Genomic DNA, 25,735 nt, shown 5'->3' with positions numbered 1-25,735 from the left:
GGATGAATGCAGAGACCCAAAGAATCAGATTCAATGGCTGTACGGTGTCTTAGGATGGTGCTGCATGAAACCATATTCCTTCCTTGACGAGTCAGAAGAGACTAACGTTACACAAAGCAATTTCCACCATCGCCTACAATAAGCACCCAAGAACAAGCAGATAGTATGACAGCATTTCAACAGCAGCAAGAAAAATGTATCTAGAGAAGACTGTAAGAACAAAACAGGTCTATAGTGACATTTCCTCAGAATACCTTTCCAGCCTCTAGCTATCTGTGGCTCAGTCATCTCCTGAAGACAGAATATACTATTTCTGGAAAACACCACCCATTGTCTCACCTAAGACAACTCAAGGTACAGAAAGCCAACTGCTTTTCATCTACCTCAAAACCATCAGTGATTCGTCATTTGTGTCCTGAAGTCACAGCCTTGGCAAGAAGCAGTGCTAAAATCCTGAAAACACAAAATTTCAAGGAGCCGTATAGGATCAAAAACTTCTTTGCTTTCCACTGGTATAAATGAGCTACTCTATGTATGTTGCACTCTTCTGAATGACTGCTCAAGGCCAATCAGTGCTAGCAACTAACCTGTTTCTGTGTTAACTGTGGAGGGTAGTGATAATCCAGGGTCCATCTTCTCACTTTTCCATTACAGAGCAGTGTTGTAATTTACAGTGTTTGTAAATAGGGAGAGTTCCTTCAGATATCTCCTTCACAAACCTTGTATTCAACTCCTCAATCTTCCTTTACAGGACTATGGAGAACTGAGTAATTGTTCTGTATGTAGAAAGCCAAGAATGTGAGGTATTTCTGCTCCGTGTAGCATCTATATTACTAAGAAGTACAATAGGCTTTATGTTCCCTGTTCACAAAGGATGTACACTCTTCAAGTACAAGATCAGAAGCCTAAAAAAGAAAATAACTTGCCATTTTCATAATAAAGTTACCAAGTATTCTCCCCAAGTCCTCTTTGTGAAAGGAGGAAATAGTGACTGTTGATAAGAAGCAGGTAATTTCCTCCTGATTCCTATTCATAAGCTCCTTATGAATGTTAACACTTTAGACCTTATGATTAAAGCATGATTAAAATTAAGATTTCTGCCTGTCAATACTTGCTTCCCTGTATAAGCTTGGCCTAAAAAGACTTCCAAATTGTTAGAGTTGTTTGCATAAGAAGAGAAGCTTCACTTTATTGTGAGCCAAGGCTGCCTGGTAGGCAGATAAAGCCTTACCCTAGACAGGTGTGTTAACTTCTTTGTAGTTCTGATCTTCCCATTCAATTACTTTTTAAATAACAGAGAAAAAATAGTTCAGATAGATGCATAATTTACAGTAACATCCACTTTCTTTATGCATATAGTTTAGTGGCAATCTCCTTTGGCTTTCAAAAGAGTAAGACAGTCTTTCAGATTTTCATAATGTAGACTTTTAAAATACTTGTTCTTCTCAAGGTATTGATATTATGCAATGATGATCATTTAAAAATAGAATCTGTGATTTATTTTCTCTGTTATTCCAATAGCTTAAAATTTCATAAAGTCTTAGCATTAAAATTACATTACATCTGGTTTGTCTAATACCAGAAAAGTATTTACTCCCAAGTATGTCAGAGCTGAATTGTTCCCCAGCATCCACTGTAACTTAAGACCAGTTATAAAGACAGTCCCAAACCATTCCTTCATCCTACTTAAACCTTTCTTTGGAAAGTAGGGAAGTCTTCTGTGGGCCTTGTTAGAGGGCAAAGATCTTTATCTTGTGTACCATACAAAATCACCATTATCCCTTATCAATCAAATTCACATCAACAAGATAGATAACAAAGATGTAAGACACTATATTAAATAACAGTTATCTTTGTTAGTTCTATTTTTTCGTTTGAATTGACAGGCTATTGCCTCAAGCTCTACACAGTTCAGGCAGTAATTCACAACTTGAATTTTGGCACTGAACAAGTGTTTATTTTTCAAGTCGCAGTAGAGAAAAATGAAACAGTATTATATTAAGTATATTACAATATAATGTTTAAGGTATAAATTTAAAATTTTGTTTAGTAATCATATATTGCTAGTGCAATAAGTTACCTTTACATCTCTATTTAGAGTGCTCACATGTGCTCCTGCAGAGCATAGCTCCCAAGCCAGAAGTGAGTAGGAGCAAATGTTTAAACATGTGAAGTGTGTGACTGTAACTTGAGTTCCTTATTTAAAATTAAGCATGTACTTTAGAGTTTCACTGGGCTGGCACTAAGAGGGTTCCCACGTCAGCAAAAGAATGTCATCAAGCAATTCTTCTTCATCTTAGTAGTGAGCAATTTAATGCTAAACCTCAACCAGGATTCATTTGCGATAGGATAATGGATGCATGCAAGGAGCCTTTTTTTTTTACTATTACTTTGAAAAATATATATATAAAGTACATAAGTAACATGTAAAGACCTGTCAGGAACTATTCAGACATAGGAAAGTGTTTTGGCATCTAAAGGCAATCACACAGCTCCACCAGTACCAAGAAAGGAAACTGTTTACCATTCTTCTGCTAGGTCTCTATCAAGAACAATGATCTCTGCATAGCTTTCTAAGGTATCATAAGAAATTCAAATTTGTTTGGTTCTTTTAAATCCTTTCAAGTCATATTTCTATGCTCTGGGGTTTTTATTACAGATGAGTTAGTTGCAAAAAACACATAATATCCCAAAACATCAATCTGAAATGACATAACGAGAGTAGGATTCATGTTTTTTAAAAAAATCAATCACTGACAAATCAATATATCTTTCTCCTACTTCTGCCTCAATGTTTTATTCTTTCATGAGGTCTACAACTTCAATTAAAGACTAAATGTGTTGAGCTATCATATCATTAATTGTTCGCAGTAGGTGAAGTGTTCTGACTTACATATTAACACCCTTGTGTGGTGGATGGGACAAGCGAAAGAGCTGGGGCTGTCCAGTCCATAGAAGAGTAGGCTCCAAGGAGACCTGTGTGCGGAGTTTCAGTGTGTAAAGAAAGGATATAGGAAGGAAAGAGACAGAGTCTTTAGCAGGGTCTGTTGTGATCAGACAAGGGGAAATGGTTTCAAACTAGAAAAGGGGAGATTTAAATTGGATGTAATGAAAAAGCCTTGTATAGTAAGGGCAGTGAAGCACTGGAATGGGCTGCCCAGAGAGGTGGTGGGTACCCCATTCCCAGAGACATTCAATGTCAGGCTGAACCAGAATGTGAGCAACCCCAACCAGCATTAGATGTTCATTACAAGACAGTTGGACTAGATAACCTTTAAAGGTCCCTTCCAACTCAAACAACTGTGATTCTATGAATTGCCTCACAGAGAGATGCTCTTGCTGTATTATGAATTCCTAGAGAGCATCCAGTATTACTGCCATTGCCGAATGCCTGCAGTTAAAGTGCACTACCAGTTTCTCCATAGTTAGTAAGTCAAGCAAGTGATGTGAAGTGAATGTCTAAATTTAGTGGTACCCAAAATGGGTAGCACATTTTACTATCTACTGTGTCTGGATTTAGGTGGGAGATTTTTGGTGGTGCTTGGGCCTTTATGTTTGCTTTATTTTTATACTTCAAAAAACTCTGAAATCTTTAATTGAAAGACTTTGCTAAGTTTGTCTTGTGGCAGTTTAAAAAAGTAGCCATTTATTTCAGTGATGAGTATTAGATCAGAGTATGTGGAACACACGAAATTAGTACATATTTCTATCCACATTCACTGCTTTCTATAATATATTGAGAGTACCGTTTATAATCCTTGGGCTCCTCTGCTTGTGCTTTTCACTAAGGACTGACAAAAAGGCAAAAAAATGAATAAATCAAAACAAGCTTTGTTTCTGCAAACCATGTAGTAATCTTGCTTCTAACTGACACAGGTTCTTAGATATCAATTACTTTAACAGGAGACTCGTTTTAAATTTATTCATTCTGAATATTCCCTTTCAGTTAATAAACACACACACAAAAAATATTTTAGACTCATGGTCTTGCTTTTACCTATTTCCCCTCAAACTGGGTTTACTGTGAAAGTGACAACAAATAAATGTTGCCCTCATAGCTCTTATTAAATCCAAAAATATTTTGTAAGCAAAGATCAGCAAAAGTTGCTGACGAGAGGAATTTCACAGAGATGGATCTCCTGATCCTGTGTCTCAGATAAAATATTCATCTGTTTGTTCATGCCAAGGTCAAGGACAGAATTCTCCAAGAACTGTGGAAGTGTAACTACTGCATGGTCAAATGCTACATATGTCTTTGACTCCATGTGAGAAAACTCCAAGATAAAACTATCTGTATTTGTACACAGCCATGCTAACAGATCATTTAAGAGGCAAGACTTCTTAGCTCACATATTGTCATACCTAACTCAATATGTTCAGAGTTAAGGATGCTTCATTCTGCTACACCAAAAAAAAAGAGGCTAACCAAGCATATAGTCATCTGTGCATGGCTATGCAGTTGTGCTCTAAGAAAGAGAAATTACTATGTCTCTACAGTAATACTTTAAGAAATCTCTTCTAGTTTATGAGGTGCTGAGCTCCACTCACTAGACATAGTAACAACTCCTTTTTGTATATTAAATCTCCCCACAGAAGACTTACGAATGTTTTTATAGTAACAAATTTTTGTAGTTCCCAGTATCTTCACATAATACTAGAAGACAGACCTTGTTATAGATCTATGGAAATCCAGGGGCATTTTTGGAAGTGTTTTCAACCATAATTCTGTTGCTGTAAAGCATTTGTAGATTCTAACAGTGGTTAAACTGATTACTCTCAACCAAGTAGAGATAGTCTCATAGTAATGTGTATTCAGTGCATTCTTATTACAGAATGAAGTAACAGCCAAACCAGTACATACACTCTGGTGTCCTAATTCTACCTATGGCCAATATCAGATGCAGATAAGGAAGTTGTAAATAGTGGAGAAGATAAAAATGTAAGAATAGAATAAAATATGGTTCACATTTCAGTGAACAAAATATTTACATATTGAGAAATTGTAAAATCAGTTGTGCGTAGGAAAGTTCATGCTAGCATTTCACTTTTAAGGCTTTGTTTCTGCCTTATAGCATAACAACTTACACACTTTCAGAACAATTGGTCTGCTAGCCAAGAGAGGAAACCACAACAGAAGGTATTGGTAGTCACATATGGTCAGATCAAGGGAAACATCCGGACTTAATACCAGCTGAAGCTCTGGCCATCAAATGTTCCAGATACCCAGAGAGTAAGCTGAAGGCACCTGGGTAGTCTGATTTGTGGCAAATCTCGCACTTATTCCCTGACTTTACACATGGGAAAAAAGAAAAAAATCACTTTCACCATATCATTTAAATTTATACTCCTTTTATCCATCTCCACCTTTAAAGTAGCACAGTGATATATAGTTGTTTTCTTACTTATCCCAAAACAGCTACAAAAATGAACTGTGCGAAAATTGCATGAGATAAGAACATAAGAGTTAAAAAAAAAATAAAAATGAGAGAGAACTCTTGAACTCTTCCACTATTCATTACTCCTATCTTTTCTAGTACTCTATCTCACTATTTTTGTAAGACTGTAGCACAATATATCCTGGCATTTTAAAAAACATCTGTGTTTAGTACACAGTTATTCTGTAAATAAATCTGCAATGAACTGCTTGAAGGTTTATTTCTTACTTTTCAGCAACTAAGCATAAAACATTGAGCTATAAAATGCTTACAAAACTAAATTACAGGAAGTGAATAGAACACTGTTATCTACTGAGCAAATGGCGGGTCAAACAGTAGCTTGAATTCTAGTAGTGAATATGACTGTGACCTTCACATGCACCATTGACAGAAAGCAATTTTATTTACATTTTTAAATCCATATAAAGTTGTAAGATGGTACTGCTACAAAATGAAACTTTTTTGTATGCCCCAAGGAATAACTAAGCTCTCCCAAGGTCACATGTAGCCTGAAATGCAGCAAGGCTTTCTCAGTTCTACTGCCAGTACTTTTTGCTCAGAACTGGTGGTGCTGGTTATCTATTTTCATTTACCACTTGAAAAGTCTTCGTATTTTAAGACGGAGAAGTTAGAATGAGGCATTGTTTCTTTTTCCCACTAGCTGCTTCTGCGAACTGATCGCTAATTATGTCTGTAGCTGCTACAGCATGTTACTTGTTTCAGCTGTACAGATGAAAAGGTCTATCCATTGGTGGTGGTGTGAAAAAAAAAGCCCTATTTTAAAATAAATAAATCATCTTTTCTGAACAAGCAACACTATGATGTCTAAAATTCCACAATTTAGGAAATAACAAAAACTATATATGGTTTAGTACAACCTGTAAGTTTAAGTATTTAAATAGCAGCTTTTTTTCCATTCTGTTTACACCAGGTGTAGCTAGCTGCCATTTTTAATTAAAAAAAAAATAATAATCTATCTGTTACTACATACCGCTATTTTTGCTCTCTCTAAGCACCTCATGACAAAATATTTCTTACAAATCTGGTCTGAAACCACAATACAGTCAGCTCTGTTATAAGGACAATATAAACAACTGAATTCTTCTAGCTATTCTATTTAACACTTCAAGCTTTTCCAGAGTATAACGCAAAATAAATAAGTTTATAGAATAACACCATTTTGGAGAGCATTTACTGCCACACAGAGTGCCTAAGAGGACACATGTGTCTATAAATTATAGGTGGTTCTTGTAGCAATGCCTATGATTAAGGTTACCTGAAACTTCCCATAATAAGACCTTTCTTCAGTTGCTTGTAAAAGTTTGCTGAACTTTAACCACTTGAAGTAAAATTTTCACTGCAAGGTATCTGCCTCAGTATTTGTTTAACCTTTTTGGAAAGTTCCACACAAAATGGTTTAGAGAACAAGATTACAGGAAAATATACCTTGCTTTGATAAAAGAGTTCTTCTTTTAGAAATCCTAATGTTAGCTTTTTGGAGAATGGAAAACTGTTGAAAAGTGGTAGGGCATGTCCCTTTTGCCAGGTATATAATTTTTTACAGTTATGAAATGTTCATTCAAAGTTAGTCTAGTTTTCTATTTTCATGGGAGTTTTTTTTCCTCATTATTTTTTTTTAAATCACAAGTCTTAACTATTGTTTTTCAGAAACACTTCAGATTTTAGAGCTAAAATCACTAATATTCCTTACATGTTCCAGCTCCCAGTTTTGTTTGTGTGGAATAACGTTTACATGTTCTAGCTTCACAAAAAAATGTATTTGTTCAAGTCAGTAGAACTAGATGCACTGAGCTACTATAAACCTGCAATTCTTCTTCCTAATGTCGTGAGCCAATTAATGAGATGCTGAAGCCTAATTCTCCAGTTTTCTTACTGACATTTCCTGCCTCAGAGGCACTGAAGATGACACAGAGACTAGATGTATAGAGAGCACAGTATTTTGAAGAGATATATTTATGGGCAGTGATAGACACAAACACATGGTCAATTTTCTAGACATAATTAGTTAGCTATGCCATTGAGAGAGGTTTGTTAAACTGCACGTAAGTCTGATTTTTGTTTTATAAAGAAAAAGCATTCAGGCAAGCAAATTATAAACAAGAAAGTATAATACTGCTTAAACTTAATACCAGCAATTTTAGCAGATTCTCCAGGTTAGATTCAAAACTAGCCTGAAGCTGCTACAATTAGGTACTTACTCTCTCTATCTCAGGGACATGTTTAAATTCCTAATCTGGAATTAGGTACCCATATAATCCCATTGGAAGAAGATTTCTGAAAGCATGATTTACAGAAGCTACTATGCACTCCAAACTAAGCAACCGCAGGAAGATGAGAAACTAATACTTTCTGTCATTTCCTAGGCATGCAACACTCCTAGAGTTAGGCACCTTATCCTGCTACTGCTAATATGCCCAACAGACAGAGTAGGCAATGTAATTTCAGCTTTCGGGTTCAAGCATTTCTTTCGCATCCAAACAAAGCTTTTTTCTAACATGAGTTCTCAAAACCTGAAGTGACTCCGCAACAATGGAAATCCTATGCATGAGGACAAAAGGCAAGAAAAAGACTTAATGGAAGTGCTCCAGAACTTACCTATAATCAGATCCTGCTTCCTGAGTGCATTAATCCAAGAGTAACGTAATGAACAAGTGAAATCAAGAAAATCTCCCATCTTATTCTACTAAATAGTGGTTGAAGTGTAGCAAGTGCGAGTGTTGAGTTCATACTCCCTAAATCAGAGAATGAAACTGAAACTCCCAAACCCATAATGAAACCTTCAGCCAGTGGGCTGATGATTAAAATAGGAATGAGAACAAAGAAAAGCATCCTGTGTTCTTCCTATCCCTTTTATAAATCTCAGATAAGCCACAAGATCCAACTGAAGCCACTTTTTGATAGCCAGTACTCTTTTTGCTTTCACATTCTTGTAAGAATTAAGATTACTAGAGAAGTTACATCATTATAGGCTGCTGTAGTAATGGCACTTAAGCTCAAAAATAACCCAGAAGTCTATTCCAGCTGATATTAATTGTACCATAATTAATATTTGAATGTGAGGTGCATTCATTAATCTGGGAGCAGAGCTTAGCTGCATGTTGTTAGTGTCTTGCAGCTGTGGTATTTCAGAGCATGACTGAAGGTGGCAGTTGAGCTCAGAATGATCAAACAAAAAAGCTATGGCCTGGCATATCAGCCACAGAAGAGATACTGCATATTGAGAACATCCACATGCAAAAATGCCCAAAGATGATATTCAGTGTCAGAAATCACCATACTAATGAAGACCAGAGCTTGAGTGTATGGTAATGAGAATTATGAATATCATGAAATAGTTCATTAATTAAAGCTAGAAGCTGTGACAGGAAAAGACAACAACAATGAGAAACAAAGAATAATGCTTGTAACGGAAGCTTTCTGCACAGTCATTTTCTTAGACCTTGAACATTTGCGGGATTTCATTGCTACATTTGGTGGCAGTAATACTGTCTAAGCAAAAGAAAGCCCTAAGTTTTCAGCCTTGATCCAAAGCTGTGACCAAAGTCAAAATGTTAGGTTTGTGTGTAACCTTGTCTCAGTCATTAAATGTTATGTAAATGATTCTTAAATAGCCTGGTAGAAATAAGCATTTAAAGAGTCAAGCTTGTGCCAGCTCAGCAATTTGGACTGAATGATTTAGGTTTTGTTGATTTCCTTGATTTCTCAGAAGGAAATTGAGCTAGGATTGTCATTCAATTACTGTACTGATTTCTATGCAACTTCAGTGACTCATTCATATTTTAAAACCAACAGTGTTTTATTAAAGATGAACACTCTGTTCATCTTTTTGAGAGCTAATAACACTTTTTCTACCATTCCCAACAAATCCTCTAGTAAAAATAGAGGTGATCAAAGTAAAAAAGCTAATTAAACAGATTGAACAATGCAATTTTTGTTTTTAATGGTAGCTCTCATATCATGTTTATTTGTCATGAAGCCAAAACAAGCAAGAAAAAAAAAAAGCACAACCTCAAGTTTATATTTATAACCACTGGAGGTCACTTTTATGCTGGCATTCCTGCTAGATTTCTCTGTCTATGCAGTGATACATTTAACATCCGTAAATAACTCCAAAATTACTTTTGTTGTCAAAGATTGCTATCTCAATTAAAAAGATAGTTGAGGTTGTTTTCCATTAGGCCATCTTTATGACAGTGTTTGTTTCCGAAATAGACACACAGAAGACGTTGGAAGCTAGGAGAAATTTATCAATGTAATTTCACTAGAAACAAATTTCCATTCCCACGGGGCATATTTATTGGAATCTGACTGTAGCTGGTCACATTATTAATAGTGAACAATTTATTTGATTAATTGACCCTACATTTCTGTTCCTGAAATGACCTCTGCTATTTTGATTTCTGTTGCTTTTTGTTGTTGTTGTTTTGTTTTGTTTTATGCGTGAGCATTCTGTGAGTGTTTTCAGCATATTTTATGCTAGAGCTTGCTTGGGAGCTGTTTGTTTCATCTAATCGCAATGATTATTGTTCTACAGGATATGGTGTGACGTGAGTCTTCACATACTGTTGTCTTTGTTCTCTACTTGACTTTGCCACTTAAGTGCAGTACGAGTAACACTTCTGATGTGGTTACTGAATATCTAGCATTATGTTTCAACTTCTGACCATCTAAGAGATGTACAGTCCTTACAAAAAGTCCTTAGGTAACTATTCATTGGGAAAAAAATATTTACATAGACACGCGTTGAAAAACTATACAAAAATAAAAAGGATGACAATACAGGAGAATTGAAATGTTCTGAAGAGTGTGAACTTCTATAGCTGGATCCTCATGCTATTATCCCAACAAATGTCAAGCTGTTTTTCTGTGAAATGTTTTCCATCACAGAAGGATCCTTCACGCTTTTCTCCAACCACATAATCAGCTGCAGCTAAAGTAAGGAAAAAAGAACAGCGTGGAGTGTGGCCCTTAGGATGTGCAAGTACATCTCTATGAAATTAGAATTATAGGATGTATAAGCAACTAATTTGCTATATAAAAAGTTATTAGCATAAATCTACTGTAAATAGCCTTTTCTAAGCAGGCAGAAAAAAGAATTATTCTTCATATTTTTACAGACTGAGATGCAAAAAAAAAAAAAAAAAAAAAAAAAAAAAAAAAAAAAAAAGAAAAGAAAAGAAAAAGAAATGAAAAAAAAAGGCAAAGTATAGATGTAGTAGCTAAGATTACCCCCAGAATATCCTAGAATTTAGGAATTCATCTTAAATCAATCATGCAATGTGGACCATACTCAAATAGGTGTAAATGTCAGTATTGTCTTGGACTCAATTTAATTTCTCCATTAATATGCAGAGTTGGAGTGAAAACTAAACTTTCATAGTGGCACCCTACAAGCACTGCATTCCCACCAATGTACAAATTTTCTTGATAACCACATGAGCCCATATGCCTTTCACTTCCTGCAGTGTTTTGAAGTTCAGGAGATTAACAACTTTGTATGAGGAACAGAAGTGTATGCAACTTTAGGGGATGTAAAATACGTGAGCAAACATGAGTCAGGGACATGTCCAGATAGCTGAATTTTAGCCTGAATCACCAGGCTAGCGAAGTCACAGCTCCACCTGTTGAGCTAAAGCAAATCATCCACCCATAAAAGTTAGCAAAGTAGGGTTTTTTGTTTTTTTGTTTTTTTTTTTTTTCTCTTTTTTGCTAGACAGAGATCAATAACAGTGTTCTATTTGGCTAAAACAAAACCTAAAGGTTTAGGAACAAACCACTTAGTCATTATTCTCAGTGAAGGAATGCTGTAGCCACTGAGCACTTCTGCCAAAGCACAAAAGGACTTGGATGTAAAGGAAGAGTTTAATGGCAGACCAAAGGCAGGATCCCAGTTTTCTTGATGAATTTACTAAAGCACACCACAACGAATGAAACAATGTTTGAAGTAAAGAGTATAGAAGCCATTCAGCTCCTTCTGACTACACAGGAAATGAACTTGCTCAGACCAAAGACAATGAAGATCACTTGCAAAAAACTTACATCCTTACAGACATACATAGATGTTCATTCATATTTCTTAAGATGCTTATTTCTTTCTTCTGTGCTAGTTATAAATAGCCACTGCAAACAAAGAAACTCAAACCATAATGTAACAAAATATCATTCCCAACCACCTTATAAAAATGGGAATCAAGAAAAGGATACTGTTTTATGAACAGGGTATTCAATGGAAAAGTTCTCACAAATCTGAACAGTGTGAGCAGCAAATACACAACATTTTTGTGGAAGAAAATATAACGATAATTTTTTTTTTTAGTAATACGATTGTCAGGTACAATTTTTTCTGAAAGGGGAAAATACTGCACTAGTCTGCAAAAGACGTATATAAATAGCAGTTAGACTTCAAATCTAGAGCACAGATATAATACTGCATAGAGGCCACACATGGTCGGCTTCTTCAGATATGCCACCATTTGCATATCTTTGTTATTTTAGAAAACGGTAAGTGGTGCTTGAATACTCCAAAAACACATTTACCAAAAAAGAAAAATGAATAATCTATCTGAAAAGCCTACTTTGGATTTCATTTCAAAGATAAAAATGCTTCCCAGACTATACACAAGTTGAATTAGTAGAATAAATCATATCTCATGATTTCTAAAATTCAGAATTAGGTAGAAAAAAATATATTATTCAACAACAATGTATAATTTTTGTTATCAAATAGCTTATTATCCAATAATTATTGTGAAAAATAATAAAGGAAATATTTTTAGGGTAAGGGATGACAGGCGGTGTAATGCTTGCCTATAAGCACAACTCTGTAATAGATTCAAAGTAGACCAGATGTAAATTATTACACTGTAGGATTCATAAAAAACATAGATGCATGATCTTTTCTGGCACAGGAGAAGAAAAAATTATATCCTAAAAGCAGAAATTAAAAAACAACAACAACAACAAAACTTATTGCATTCACTTATGATTCTTGTTCAGCAAAACACTGAAGCCCATGTAAGCAGTTCTCCTTTCCTCATTTAAACTTGTGTTTTATAAAAAGCAGTCACAAAGCACTGGCATCTACTCTAACATGTCAGATGCAACCCCACAATTTCAGAATATTCCATTCACTGTGAAGAATAAAAGAAGCAGCCGCACCTCCTCTAACCTACTTAGTCACACATTTCCATATTCATTTGGATTGCATTACGCTGAAAGACTGAACCATATCATTACAATCTGCTAAGCCACCCAATAACTTTTTCAAGGCTTACATTCTTCTCTAGTTAGCAAATATTAACTTCATTAAAGATACAAACATAAGCCATGTTCTGATACCTTTATGATTCTGTGGAATAGTGTATTATTACAGTGACTGGTACTATCTGAGCCAGAAGAGCTACTCACAGAGTACACATCAAGAGAAGAGTATCACCACTTGATTAACTGTAAAGAAGCTGAAAATACAGTAGCTGATTCACACAGAGCACTGTTTTATCAAAGGCCAGATGATGTTGTTCCTTACTCACACCAAATGACTGCTCAGTGAAGTGGCTTCACTGAGTTAAGAATATCCTTTGTGCACATAACTGCTAAAAATCCTATTTATTTATTTTTATAATTCAGATATAAGTAGGTAGTATTACAAAAGGGTCGTATTCTTGTACTTCTGTTTGCAATATGTATTACTCTACCATCTACTGCAAGTGGTCCTGTGAAGACAATTGAACTGTTTGTGAAAGCAGAGACAAGAAATAAGTAAGTATATAAAACTGTGTGTCTTGTTAAGGCAGTATGTATTATAGATGAAGGCAGCAGGATGGAGTCCATCTTCATTAGTGGTCAAGGTTTTGGTATTTATTATGCACATCTCTGTATTCACACTCCTGCTTTTTTTCCTGTTCTTTGAAGACCCATGAACTTAGCAATTGTCACCAAATAGCTACAAAAACATTGCTATGTTTTACCTAGCACTGTTGCCAAAATGTTTCCAGAGTAAGCTTTAAGAGAACACTCTGTATGCAATACAGAGTAGCTGCAGTAAGTGAGAACAGAAATTACTCTAAATTAGAGTCAAATTACCAAGTAGCATTCTGATTTTAAACAGACCGGTATTTTACAATATTGCTATTGATTGTGCAACAACTGTGAGGGCACAGCTTTAATATTATTTTTATTTTAAGCCCATATCTTCTTCTGAAAGGCTTCAAATGCTATAGATGAAATTGCAAATATAATAAAAGCAGTCCATTAATTTTATGTAAGTAGTTTTATGTACCTGAAGGCCTATGACAACACTTCTTGACAAAATAGCTTAACAGTAGAATTTTTCTTCTGAAGTTCAATCAAGAATGGTTTATAAAAATATTATGGTACAGGTGGTCTGAACTTTCCATAACAGAAATTCCATTAGTAACAATTTTTGAAGTGCTGTCAATTATGCTTTCAATTTGAAGAGGCGCCTGAATAATAACAACCAATCCTCAGTGATAGAAATGATACACTTAATCTTGAACAGGAGACGGAATCTATACTTCTACTGAGTCTGCTGATCCCAGGGACTCTGTCCCAGGAATCATCTAATTTTAAGGAAATGCACAAAGAAATAGCATAGGTATATTTTACTTTGTAGTTTTTCAAAAGTTTAGCAAAAAGCAGAGTGATTAAAAGGTCACACAAAAAGAAAAACTGGGCTGTACACACAAAGAAACAACTGAGCTGCACACACAAAGAAACAACCAGGCTCTTCATTCTTCAGATTTATTTGCAGTAAATGAGCCTGGATTAGAAAATGAGATTTGAGGACAATAGGGCACTAGTATCATTAGCATTTGGTAGTCACTCAGAAAGCAAACTAAGCCTCGTTTCATCTCTTTCCACAAACTGCAGATGTGGAAAAAGCACGTTATCTTTCTATGCACTGATGCACTGGTCAACCTGTCATCTAAGTGACGAAACAGCTAACAGAAGAGGTGATACCCCAGAGGACATCAGTAAAACCAACATGGGAATGGACAAGACAGAGACCAACTAGCAAACGAATCCTTTTAAAGCAGACACAGGGGACCAGAAGAAAATATTACTGAACTGCCCCTTGGAGAGGCAGAGACAGGGCATCTGTAGAGATGGATGCAGCGTGCAAGGCAGATGAACATTCCTGAAACATTTGTCACTAGGTGTACTGCAAGACACTGACATTAATGAGGGTGGCATTTGGAAGATAAAAGCAATATCTCTGAAGCAGACAATACAGTTTCCAGGCACCACTCATGGGAACACGGTTTAATCAAAACAGACTGGAAAATGATCACATCCAGCAAAAGTACCACCCATCACTACTGATATTCATGGGAGAATATGGATCAAGAATAAATGACTTTGAGTTTTGTCTGTGAGGTTGGTGGAGACTGTGGGTTGTTTATCCTCATAGCCCAGTCAATTCCTATCACATTTCTTTATTGAAGGGCTCTCCATAAGTCATCCACTTATACCTTCCTTGTCAACTGTCAGTATTTCAGTGACAAGTGCTTTTCAGGCAGCAGACCTCTAGAGGACAGCTCTGTCAATAGTGAATGGGGATTTACAGGAGTGGAGGATCTTGTGTGTGATTACCTCCTCATGAAAGTGAGTAGGGAGCTGGAATATACCCCAGCCTTGGCTGTCTGAACAAAAGCAAGTGGAGTGAGCTAATCTGGCTGTCCCTTGAGGTTGCCTCAGAGCACCACTGCCCTGAAAGTAATGTCAACTTTTGGCTATGCAAGAGAGCTTTTTCCACTACAACCCAGAAGATGGGAATTGTTGGTAGTAATTAATCATTTCTTACTCTCACACTTCAGTGTCAGTCATGTCCCATAGCCCATTTTGATTCTGATGCTTTCAGATGTCCCTGATCTTCCCCCCAAAAAAGAGGATGAAGTGCTATGAATGGCATGAGGCAAATCCAAGCATCACAGAACAACCTTCCCAATCCCAGAGGTATCATTCTGGGGATCTTAGATAATTAAACTCAAAATCTCACCCCTATTCCCTAACCCACTCAAGCATTACCCCTCTAATCAGTGTATCTCAAGAAAATTAAGAGGCTGTTTCCCTGTTAAAAGAAAGCCAGTCCATGGCAACAGGAAATACATTGACCTTCTTGTCCACCCACCCACTTCTTCCTTTAGGAAAAGTGATGCAGGCAACAAAACTCCAGGTCCAGAGCGGGTTTCGATTATGGTCTGTGCAGCACTGGCCCGAAATACTGACTGGCTCGGGACAGGGTGTCTGTGACGGAGTTTCCAGGGCCCGGCTTGCTCCCCGGCTGCACACAGCGAGCGGCGCCGGCGGGGCTCCGTAGGGGAGGGAAGAGAGGCGGCTTCGGGCGCTGTCCGCGGTGCTGACGCCGCAGCCTGCCGGCCCCGGAGCTCTCCAAGGTTCTGAATGTCAGGGCCACGGAGCCCGTGCGGCTGGGGATGACCGAAAGGGTGCGCCAGCCTCCGGAGGTGGCTGGAGCAGGCGAGGTAGCCGCAGCGCAGAGTATTGCAAGTCAGCCTTGTCTCGATCGGTCTGAAAACCCCAATCTCCCCCCCTCACAGCCTTCCCCAGCTTGTAACGTCCAAAGCCTCCGACAGAGAGAAAACAAAAAGAAAACCTTTTAAAAAAATCACGTGGACTAATAGTGCACTGAAGAATGTTTTGCACGCGGATCCAATAAGAAAGAAGAGGAAGGGAACCAAAATATACTCGAAACAGGACAAAGACAAGCTCTTTCTTTTTCCTGTTTACTGTTACATGCAGGTGGCTCAGATCCACGTGTAAAGATGCCCATGATCTCGTCCTGTTGCAGAGTGTCAAGAACCTCCCGGCTGTCCTTCAAAGCCTTCTCTTTCTCTCTCCACTTCAGCTTGGGCTGTGGTAGAATAAAACTGACTGAATTCCTCCTTTAATCACAAACAAGACTATCAAGGCAGATTCTGGGAAAGGAACTGTTACTAAGCAGCGACCTGTGTCATAGTTAAAATAGAAAAGCCTCTCGCAAAGTCAATTCTTATGTAGATGAGGCGACATAAGAGCTTTTCTCTCTCTTAGTGAGCTTAGTGAATTTCTAATTTGTCCAAAGAAGCCCTAGAGGAATGAGGAAGAAAGGGCGGGAATATTGGGACTGCCAGTCATAATAAATATTGGCGTGCTCTGGATTGTTGCCTAGAAATGCACTGAAAATTGGGAGATCCAACGCCACTGTCTCAGCCAAGTTATTTTTCTTGACCTTCGGCTTTGTACACCCAGGCTGAACAAACTTCCTCAAATGAGCATCACCCCTTCTCTCTGCAAGAAGCACAATTTCAGTCTAAGTCACAGAACGGAAAAGGGAACGAGAAGCAGTTTCCACACCAAAGGAAGAACACTCTCAGAAGTTTAAAATACAGCAAGAAAAAAACATAGGGTTAAACTATAAACTAGGAAAAGTGCTGTCCTGTGGAACAGAGAGCAGTTTCCACTGCATTGAGAACCCGCCAATATATATCATATCAATAAAAAGGAGCTCTTCGAAAGCTTGCATAGTAATTGAGATTGGAGATCTTTTTTGATATGGGTTGGCATTTCCTCATATCAATCTGACAGAGCCAACTCAGGAAATTGCTGGTAATATTCATCTGGGGAGCAGTTTCATTAAACGTAATTCATTCGACTTTCACAATAAATTGAGTGACATCCTTACAGCAGAACCTTTTTATCCTTGATGAAGTGCTTGCCAGCCTTTGGTTTTCCACTTTATTGTCACATTCCTTAAAGCAGAATCGTCAACATGTCAATCTGCTGCATGAAAAAAAATGCTAAAGCTGTATTTACAAAGCACCCAGGAGGTAGTTTAATGCTGACTTATAAGAAGAGAGAGTTGAGAGTTAAACTATCTGATAAATCACAGCATAACTTCACCCAAGCCCAATCGAGAGAACAGAAGCCAATCCTACAGAAGGAAGGATGGCTCACACATTCATTTTCTCCAAGCGCTGGCTATTCCGAGCAATTGGTTTCTTAACCTGCTTCACCGCACTTTCCAAGACGACTGGGAAATTGGCTTTTTGTTAATTAAAATGGCGGTTTAGAGATGCAGGGATGTATTAAAGGGCTTAAAATGGATACCTCTAAGTACCAACTTGGAAGTTTTGGCTATTCAAAGGGGAGGGGATACTGGATTCTATTCAGGTGCGTGCCTGAAAGGTGAAAACTACTCGGAACTGCCTACTCCAGAGATGAAAGCAGCATGTGCTAAGCAGCAGGAAAATAAATTTCAGTGCAGAGGAAACCCTGCTTAAGCTCCTAGGACGATTGTTGTGGTTGGGAATGAAGGAAGTGTGCAAAAAGAATAAAGTAAAAAAATGCATTACTGTATGCCTAACAGAAAATTAGAGCACAGGGAAGTTTACTTCACCAGGTGCAAGTGATTCGAGACCGATTTCTATTCCTGTGCCCCATCTTCCGAAAGGGTAACTATTTCCCCTACACCACTGCAAATGCGTCCCAAACTCTTTTAGGGAGGGGGTAGCGGGAGTGTCTCAGGAACATATCAACTCCCCAGCACAAAAAAGCCACTTCTCTCCCCCAGCCCCCGCCAAGAGCTCTCCCCCCTCCACGCCTCGGACGTCAAATTGAAAAATGCAAGAAATCGCTTGTTTGAAAAAAATAAAAAGCAATAGCAGAATGCTTCCAGCACCGAATGCCTCTGAGAAAATACTGTGGGTGGTGATTATGACAGGACAATACCTTCCCTCTTTTTTGTTTTTTTGTTTTCTTTTCTTTTCTTTTATCTTCGCTGCCTGTAGAGCTGTTGGTTTGTTGTTTTTTTCCCTCCCACATCAAAGTAAGACGCAATTAGCAACTATCTTAAAAAATGGAAAAAAAAAAAATCAACTTATCTTCGTAGCACGTGATATCTTTGCACGTTCTCTATAGCTTTCATTAACCGGGGTGAAATGACCGCAAACAGTGCGACACGGAGCGAAATTAAATGTACACAAACTGCGGAGCCTCCAACCCCCCGCTTACCCCTTCAGCAAACACCGCACCGAGTGTGCCACCGCTGAGAACAATTGGAAACAGCTCTTCTTCGCGACATTTTTTCAGGAGAGCCCCACTCGGCTGTCGGAAGGCCTCCAATCGGTGTGAAACGGACCTCAAAATCCCATCGACACGAGAGGAGGTTCGCAGGCTTTTTGCACATACCTCTGCCAACGCCGTCGCCCTGTAAAACACTGAGCCCAGGAGAAGCTCCCCCGCGGAGCAACCTCCTCGCAGCCCACGTCGGGGGTGCGTGTGGGGGTGGGGGAAATCATGATTTGCCCTTGTTCCGTTTAAGTGCTGCACGGAGGAAAATCTCCCTACCAGAAAACGCTTGTGTCGAGCCTAATCGACAAACCCGCTGCTCCGGGCAGGGAGCAGGCAGAGAGCAGGATGGGTGATCCCAGCAGAAGAGGCGCGAGCTGCTGTTCCTTCCTCGCAAGGGGTGGGAGGCTGTCCCCGGTATCTGCAGTGTAGCAGAGCCAGGAGCGCGGCGGGGCCCGCAAGCAGCGGGCGGTGCGGGATGTCGCGCTGCGGGCGGCAGACGGGGCCAGAGCTGCCCCTGCCGGGAACCCGCCGGGCCCCGCTCGCACCGAGTGGCTCCGTGCAGCCTGCGGGAACAGTCTGCCTCGGCCTTTTGGCCCGTTCCGGAGGTGGCCCGCCGAGAAACAAGTGGTTGGGAGCTTTGCCGGCTTTACCAGCAGCTTTGCTGTGCGTTTTGTAGTCACCTCTGCACGTTGCTTCTACCCTGGGAAGAAGAAAGTAAGGAAGAAGGAAATAAAAGCTGGGAAAGACAACTTGGAGTTTTGGTTTGCCGTGGTGTCAGGAAGAAAATTCAGCATCAGCTAAGTGGGAATTAAACAAGGTTTCAATGAAAGGAATAGTGTAGGATGCCGGTGTCCTTATGCACAGACAGAAATGAAACCCAAAAAGAAGGGAAAAAAGTCTCCAGTCTCCGAGCGGTCTTTTCTCTCTAAATATTTGCACGCTTCCTCAATGACAGTTTTGAGCTGGGCGCAGCACTGATAGCTGAGAAAACATTACTCATTAGAATACCACCGAGATGCTTTGGAAAGGACAGCGAGGTGTCTCGGGGTAAATCCATCCGAGTGTGGCATTTTGAACACTTTGTGCAGCTCTCTAAATCTGAAGGAACAAAATCACTGTGGCCCGTGGAGATTAACTCCTAATTCTACCGCATAAATACAGAGCCACCCGTTTAGGCCAAAGGCAGCGCGCTCCCTGCGCAAATCAAATGCAGTATTTGCACTACACGGTGTAGCTCAGAACAAGGAGAAAACACGTCTTGCACAGGCTACTTAATGTTCTTATCAATAAGCATAATACAGCCAAGCAAAATTCCCACTCATTGCGGTCAGCCATGACCTCTATAAATCCCAGGTAATAAGGCGGAATGGCATACGGCTCTATTAAAAGGAGGGAGGGAAAGCAGAAGCACTTCTCTGTCTTTTTTTTTTTTTTTTTTTTCCCTAAGATTTCATTAGGAAAAGGTTGAACGGTGGAAGAAGAGCAGAGCATTTCGCCGGGTCGGGGGGGTCACACAGTGGCAGTGCTGTAACGGGGAGGCTCGGGGCGTTCGCTGAATGCCGCCGGGTTCGGGAAGGGGGGACAGCTGTCCTCTCGCCCACAGACGTCCTGCCACAAACTCGGTGGGAAGCTGATTGCGTCGTCATTTCGTTTACCCTTCCTAACAGGCTGGGCACCGGCAATCTAATTCCGAACTGAGTCCAAGCAGAGGGAGAACACCGAGCACTGCTACGTGGCGCTGCGGGCAGAACTCGGCGCTTCCACGAGATCACTTTATCACTGCGAGGGCCCAACGCGAACTTTCCGACTGACTCCTGAATGCAGAGAGGGGAGAGAGGGGCCGGCATCTCCAAGTGGGGACCGACGGAGAGAGGGAGAGGAGCCGATGGGACGGAGAAACACTCTGCACCCCCCTGGGTGTTCCGGCCGAGGAGCGCATCTCCCCTCCCCCCTTTTGCCTTTTATTCCCGATTTTTTTTTCCCATATTGTCATTGTTTCAAAGGAAACTAAATATATATATATATCGTCTCCTTTGCTCACTGATGCCAAGCACGAAAAAAAAAAAAAAAGCATTCAGGTAATGAAGTCAGTAACTAAACGGTAATTGAATCAGCATAATTTGCACACTGAATGGTTTTCAAATGCTCCCAGTTTACAATTAAAGGAGAATTAATGCGCTTGTTGTTCAGACTGCGGCGCATTAGAATAAATCCAGCGCTGTTGTTGTAATGAGTCGAGAGCAGTTTAACTGCCAGCAAACACATTTAAAATTTAACACGACGTATCGATCTCGCTCCGGTTCTTTGACGGATTGTTCGCCGCGCGCGTTTTTCCCGGCTCTCCCCATCCCTCCGCCACACAACCGGCAGGAGGCGACGCCTGGGGATGGAGGGCGGCGGGAGGGCGCGGGACGGGCTCGGCCCCAGAGCTGCGCGGCCGCGGGAGAAGAGCGCGCGCGGACCCGCCGAGCCCCGCGCCCGCCCGCGATTGGCTGCCCAGCGTCGGCTGAGCCGCGCAGCGCTGCACCGCAGCGCCCCCATGCGGCGCGGGAGCGCCAACGCAGGTAGACGTGGAACGGGGAGCGCCCCCGCCCCCGCCGCCCCGCTGCCGCCGCCGGAGCCGCGGCTGGAGCCTCCCGCGCACGGGAGTCGGGGTGCTTCGGCGGCTGCCGCTGGCCGAGGGTCTCTTCCATCCCCTCCGCCCCAGGGATGAACTACCGCCCGGCGTTCGCCCTATGAAAGCACCGCAGGCAGCGGCGCGGGCTGCAGGGAGCAGCCTGCCCGGTTTTGTTCCTCGCGATTGCGAAGGGAGCGAAGTGTGCGCTAACGGAGATAACGCCTCTGTGTACCCGCGTTCCCCCGAGAACCCTAAAGGAGGTTTGCCACGGAACTCAGCGGCGCTTCATGCGGGGGCACTCGCTGTGCCGGCGCCGGGGCTGCCGAGAGGTGGGGCACGAAGTTGCTCCGGTCCCGAGCCCGAATGGAAGCCTCGCGGCAGCCCCTCAGGCACCGGGAGCCCCGGCCCGGAGGTGGCACCGGGACCCTGCGCCCTCTGCCCTCCGGCTGCGCGTCCCTTCCCCGGGGACGAGAAGTTCCGGCCGTGCCCTCCGCTCCTCCGCCGGGAGCCGCCCGCAGAGCCCCGCGCCCCTCCGGCCCTGCCCGGCCGCGGGCTGCCGACAGCTGCCGTGAGTTTGTTGGTTCTCCGGCGCTCCCCGCTGCCGGCCCGTGCACTCACCAAGTAGAGGGTGGGCTGCAGCAGGAGGACCGCGCACCAGTACACAGCCTGCATCCTCGCCGCTCAAACTTCCCCCGCGCTGCCTTCGCTGCCTCTTTGTTCCACGCAGAACATAGATCCACCTGGCATCCACTTTACGGAACAAGCGGAGCTCTCACCAGCCTAGACAAAAATGAAATTATAGACCTCATGACCACAAGGCAACGTTAGGCTCGAGACAAGGGGGGATGAGAGGTGTGTAGGGAAGGGGGGGCGGGGGAGAAGAAAGAGACGGGGTGTGTGGATGGGGGTGGAGGGAACGGAAAACGATTAAAATCTAATTAATCCGGCGGCAGAGCGAAGTGACCTCCCGGTCCGGGCTGGCTGCGGAGTGCCCGGCGGCTGCACTCCCCGCGTCGGAGCCGGGCTGGGGAGCCCGTAGTACGGCCGGGACGGCCCGGGGATGCCATCGCCAGCCCTGCGCGCCCGCCCTCGGCGGGGGCCGGCACAGCGAACAAGGACAGGAGGTGAGGGGAGCGGGGCTCTGGCTGCTCCCCGTGGGAGAAGAGCTTCATCGCCGGGCCCACCGGACAGCTCCGCGACCCCCCACGCGCCCAAGCGCCCACCTCCCTCCTCTCGCCTCTCCGTGCCTCGCTCCGTGTCGGGGCCGCGCCCCGGAGCGCCCCGACGGGCGCTGCCCCCCAGCCCCGGCCCCAGCCCTCCTCCGGCCCCGCACCCCGCGGGGGGGCCGCGGCGGGGATACGTACGGCATGGGGGATCCGACGGCTCCGCGGGGCGCTCCATGGGCGAGCCTAGAGGGGCCGAGCGCCGCGGCGCAGCCCCCCGCCCCTGCGCATCTCCTCGCCGCGCTCCGCGCCGGGCTGTCCCGCGGCCGCTGGGCATCCGGCGCAGGCACTGGCGGGGCGGTCGGCGGGCTCTCCCCCCCCTCCGCCTCCCCTTCTCCGCACACAGTCGCGCACGGCTCCGCCGAGCAGGAGGACACTTACGGGAGGAGGGAGCTGCCCCGGCTGCCCGCTCGCTTTCGGCGGGGGGCGCGGGCAGGAGCGGCGGCAGCGGCGCTCCGGGGCGTCCAGGGCGATTTGTCTCTATTAGAAATGACTTATTGGCGAGGGAGCGGCGAGCGCCCGCTATTTAACTTCCGATAAAATCTATCTGCAAAGACCTTGGCCGATCATCTTAAAATAAAGCGCCGGAGCCGAGCGCTGTCCGAGCCTCACTGCTTGGGGAGTGAGAAAGAGCGGCGGAGGGGGGAGGAGGGGGAGGCTGGTTCGGCGGAGGGGGAAGGGAGGAGGGAGGAAGGGGAGTTCAGCGGCGTCCCATCCTCTCTTCTGCACGGGGTGATGAAGCAGAGCCTTCCCCGAGCGAGCCGTGCGCTGCCTGCCGCGCCCGCGCTGCCCGCCGCGCTGCTGCCCTGCCCGGCGCCTGCGGAGCTCCTCGGCCTCTTCTCTTTCCTTTCAGTTTTTCCTCTACCCGCGGGGGTGTCCCGTGCGGCCGCGGAGCCGCTCAGCCCGCAGACCGATCTGGGTGACGGCTGCGGGAGCCGAGCTCCGGGATTAAAGGGACGGTTTCCCCCCGCCGGCAGAAACCTGTGGCTGGGCAGACCCTCGGAGCGAGGCTGGAAGGCGCATCCCTGCCCGGTGCTGCGGCGAATCCCGCCGTTTGTCATGCAAGGAGAAAGGTCTCATCGACCTTGCTTTCCTTCTTCTTCACAAGTCCTCCGGGTTCTTTTCCTGCCCTCTTCCACATCCCCCACTTCCCCCCCTCCCTCCCCCTCCTTTCTCCAGCCCGTGTCTTACCAATGTGACATTGGGACAGGGTGAAGGGGAGGACACCAACAGCACAGGGCAGCCTTCCCAGATCCCCAGCCTCGATAGCAAAGCTCAGATTTATCACCTCCCAAAGGGGAACCAAGAAGCAAGCCAGCATGCTGCACGGAGCGGGGAACTGGAGGGAGGGAGGACTTCAGCTGTCCTGCCAAATCCTTGCTTCTCTCAGAGCATGTCCTTGTACTTAGCATTTGCAATCTGAGGCTTGAGGACCGACTGTAAAATGCTGTTTTAATCTCGGGCCCTGAGTTTGGAATACTAACATAGAAGGGGAGTGGGCAAGGTGGTGAATCCCCTCTGGAAGGGCAGCACCATAGTTCCCCCCATGGCCATTCCTTCTCCAGACACCTGGAAGATGGACGCTTCCATATGGCTCCAGCACCAGCCCTGTCAGACATGTGGGACGCTCACGTCACGGCTTTGAACAGAAGCATGCAGCCTGCAAGGAATCGTGCTGTCATCCTGCCCCTCAGACAGCCCCTGCAATACCATGTGGGCTCCAGCAGCCTGGGAACTTCTTGTTTCAAAGGTGTAACAAATAAAAAATCACAGCTGACTTATCCTTACTGCTAACTACCACCTTTCTATCTTTTCCACTCCTATTTTCTTATAAGTTGAGAGGCTTTGTCTGCATTTAGTACACAATCTATAGATAGAAAGAGAAATGGTCCTCTCATGGCACAGAACAAACTTGCCATCAGCTGAGTGGAGCTCACGAATTATCTACTCTATGGGTCTTTGCAAGATGCAGCTTTTATGTATGTAGACCCAGCATGGTTACTCTTACCTTAGATGTGAGACTGCCAGGTTCATGCTGAACAAGAGGAGCAAACACAAAGTCTGACTGATTGCCAGGGGCATGTTGCTGAGGAACATACAGCTTCCTCCAAGAAGGCTCTTTCCTGCAGCCTGCACAGCTTGATTCAACCTCTCCAAGACTGGATCATTAGTGTCTTCATATCAGAGGTGGTATGGAAGTAGACCTTGGAGAGGAATTCTTTTGTCTGGGTGAATTAAGGTCTCTTCAGTCTTTCTCCCCTAGATCCTGTATCCCAGTTAGGTGAGCTCTGCAGTAGAACCCTGGGGCTCCATTGGAATCATAAGTGTGGCTTCTCTTTATTTCAGCTCACTGAAATCCCCTCCCCCTGGAAACTCAGCAAGGTCTACTGTGAACAAGCCTGCATGTTGTCTACATGAGGCATCAGAAGGCTCTTGAGGTAAAGGTCTTAAGAGGGAGTGAATCCATTTCCTAACAGGCAGGGACTGACCCAACACTTCACTGTGGGCTTTTTCACTTCAGCTGACTTCCCCACCTGAGCTCCTTAACTACAGAGAAACCAAACTTTCCTTCAGAAAGGCCAGTTGGATCGCTTCCCTCTGTTGTCACTCCAAAAGAAAGAAGCAAGAATGATCTTTTTTGATTGGTCTTTTCTGCTAAAAAATAAAAAATAAAAAAATCATAAATTGGGTTTCAAAGGATTCCAGCTGTGAACCTGTGATACTTTTTCAAAGGGAATGGCACTGCTTATCTGACATTTAGGATTTTTCGACATAGTCATTTGACTTTTATCTGAATCTGTAATATTGGCAGAGCAGCTTAAGTGAAATATTAGATTTTTAAAAGTTAATTTTAATTCTAACCATTTGGATACTGCGTGCAATCCTAGCAACAAGGTCCCCAGCAAGGTGGTGTCAGCCAGTGAGGTTTTAAAGAATCGCAAATTCTGGGTTTACTAATGGACTTTTAAAAAGTCCAATTAGACTTTAAAATGCAATTGGACTACTTTTAAAGCTTTGAAATATATTCTGACCTTTAGGTAGCTTCCCTGTTATTGCGAAGAAAGCTTCCCAGCTTTCAGAACTGAAAGGGTCACAAGCAGAAAATCTGAAGACAATGGCAAGTGATTAATAATTGCTGGAGGTTCCAACAGAAGATGGGCACATGATTTAATTGCTTGAGGCACTAGAGGAACACACAGTGCTGTAATGATAAATATCAAATGACTGGGCTAAACCTGCTGTGCGATGTAGCTAACCCACCTGCACATTATACATGAAAGCAGTCAGTAGATCTGGATGTCATGCAATACAATTCAAAGAGCCTAAGTATCTTCTTTTGGAAATAATCC

General features: G+C 42.9%; 1 protein-coding gene across 5 annotated transcripts in view; it reads right to left on the bottom strand.

The window, feature by feature from the left end:
• Positions 1-23,673, bottom strand: part of NXPH1 (neurexophilin 1) — a 134,382-nt gene extending 110,709 nt beyond the window's left edge. The window contains exons 1-2 of one of the 5 annotated variants that reach the window (XM_048951779.1): positions 23,577-23,673; positions 21,781-21,942 (exon numbers count right to left, since the gene is read on the bottom strand). In XM_048951779.1, the coding sequence (XP_048807736.1) occupies positions 21,781-21,834 (54 nt within the window). In that variant the 5' untranslated portion in view covers positions 21,835-21,942; positions 23,577-23,673. Of the gene's footprint in view, positions 1-21,780; positions 21,943-22,126; positions 22,261-22,385; positions 22,461-22,526; positions 22,737-22,766; positions 23,476-23,576 lie in introns of those variants that run through there. The other 4 variants (XM_048951777.1, XM_048951778.1, XM_048951781.1 and 1 more) reach the window with 4 other exon arrangements.
• Between the last annotated feature and the right edge of the window lie 2,062 nt (positions 23,674-25,735).

The sequence above is a fragment of the Lagopus muta genome, chromosome 7 (assembly GCF_023343835.1).
Source record: "Lagopus muta isolate bLagMut1 chromosome 7, bLagMut1 primary, whole genome shotgun sequence".
NCBI classification, from domain to species: Eukaryota; Metazoa; Chordata; class Aves; order Galliformes; family Phasianidae; genus Lagopus; species Lagopus muta.
The sequence above is the reverse complement of the archived record's forward strand: the minus strand, read 5'-3'. Positions and strand labels throughout refer to the sequence as shown.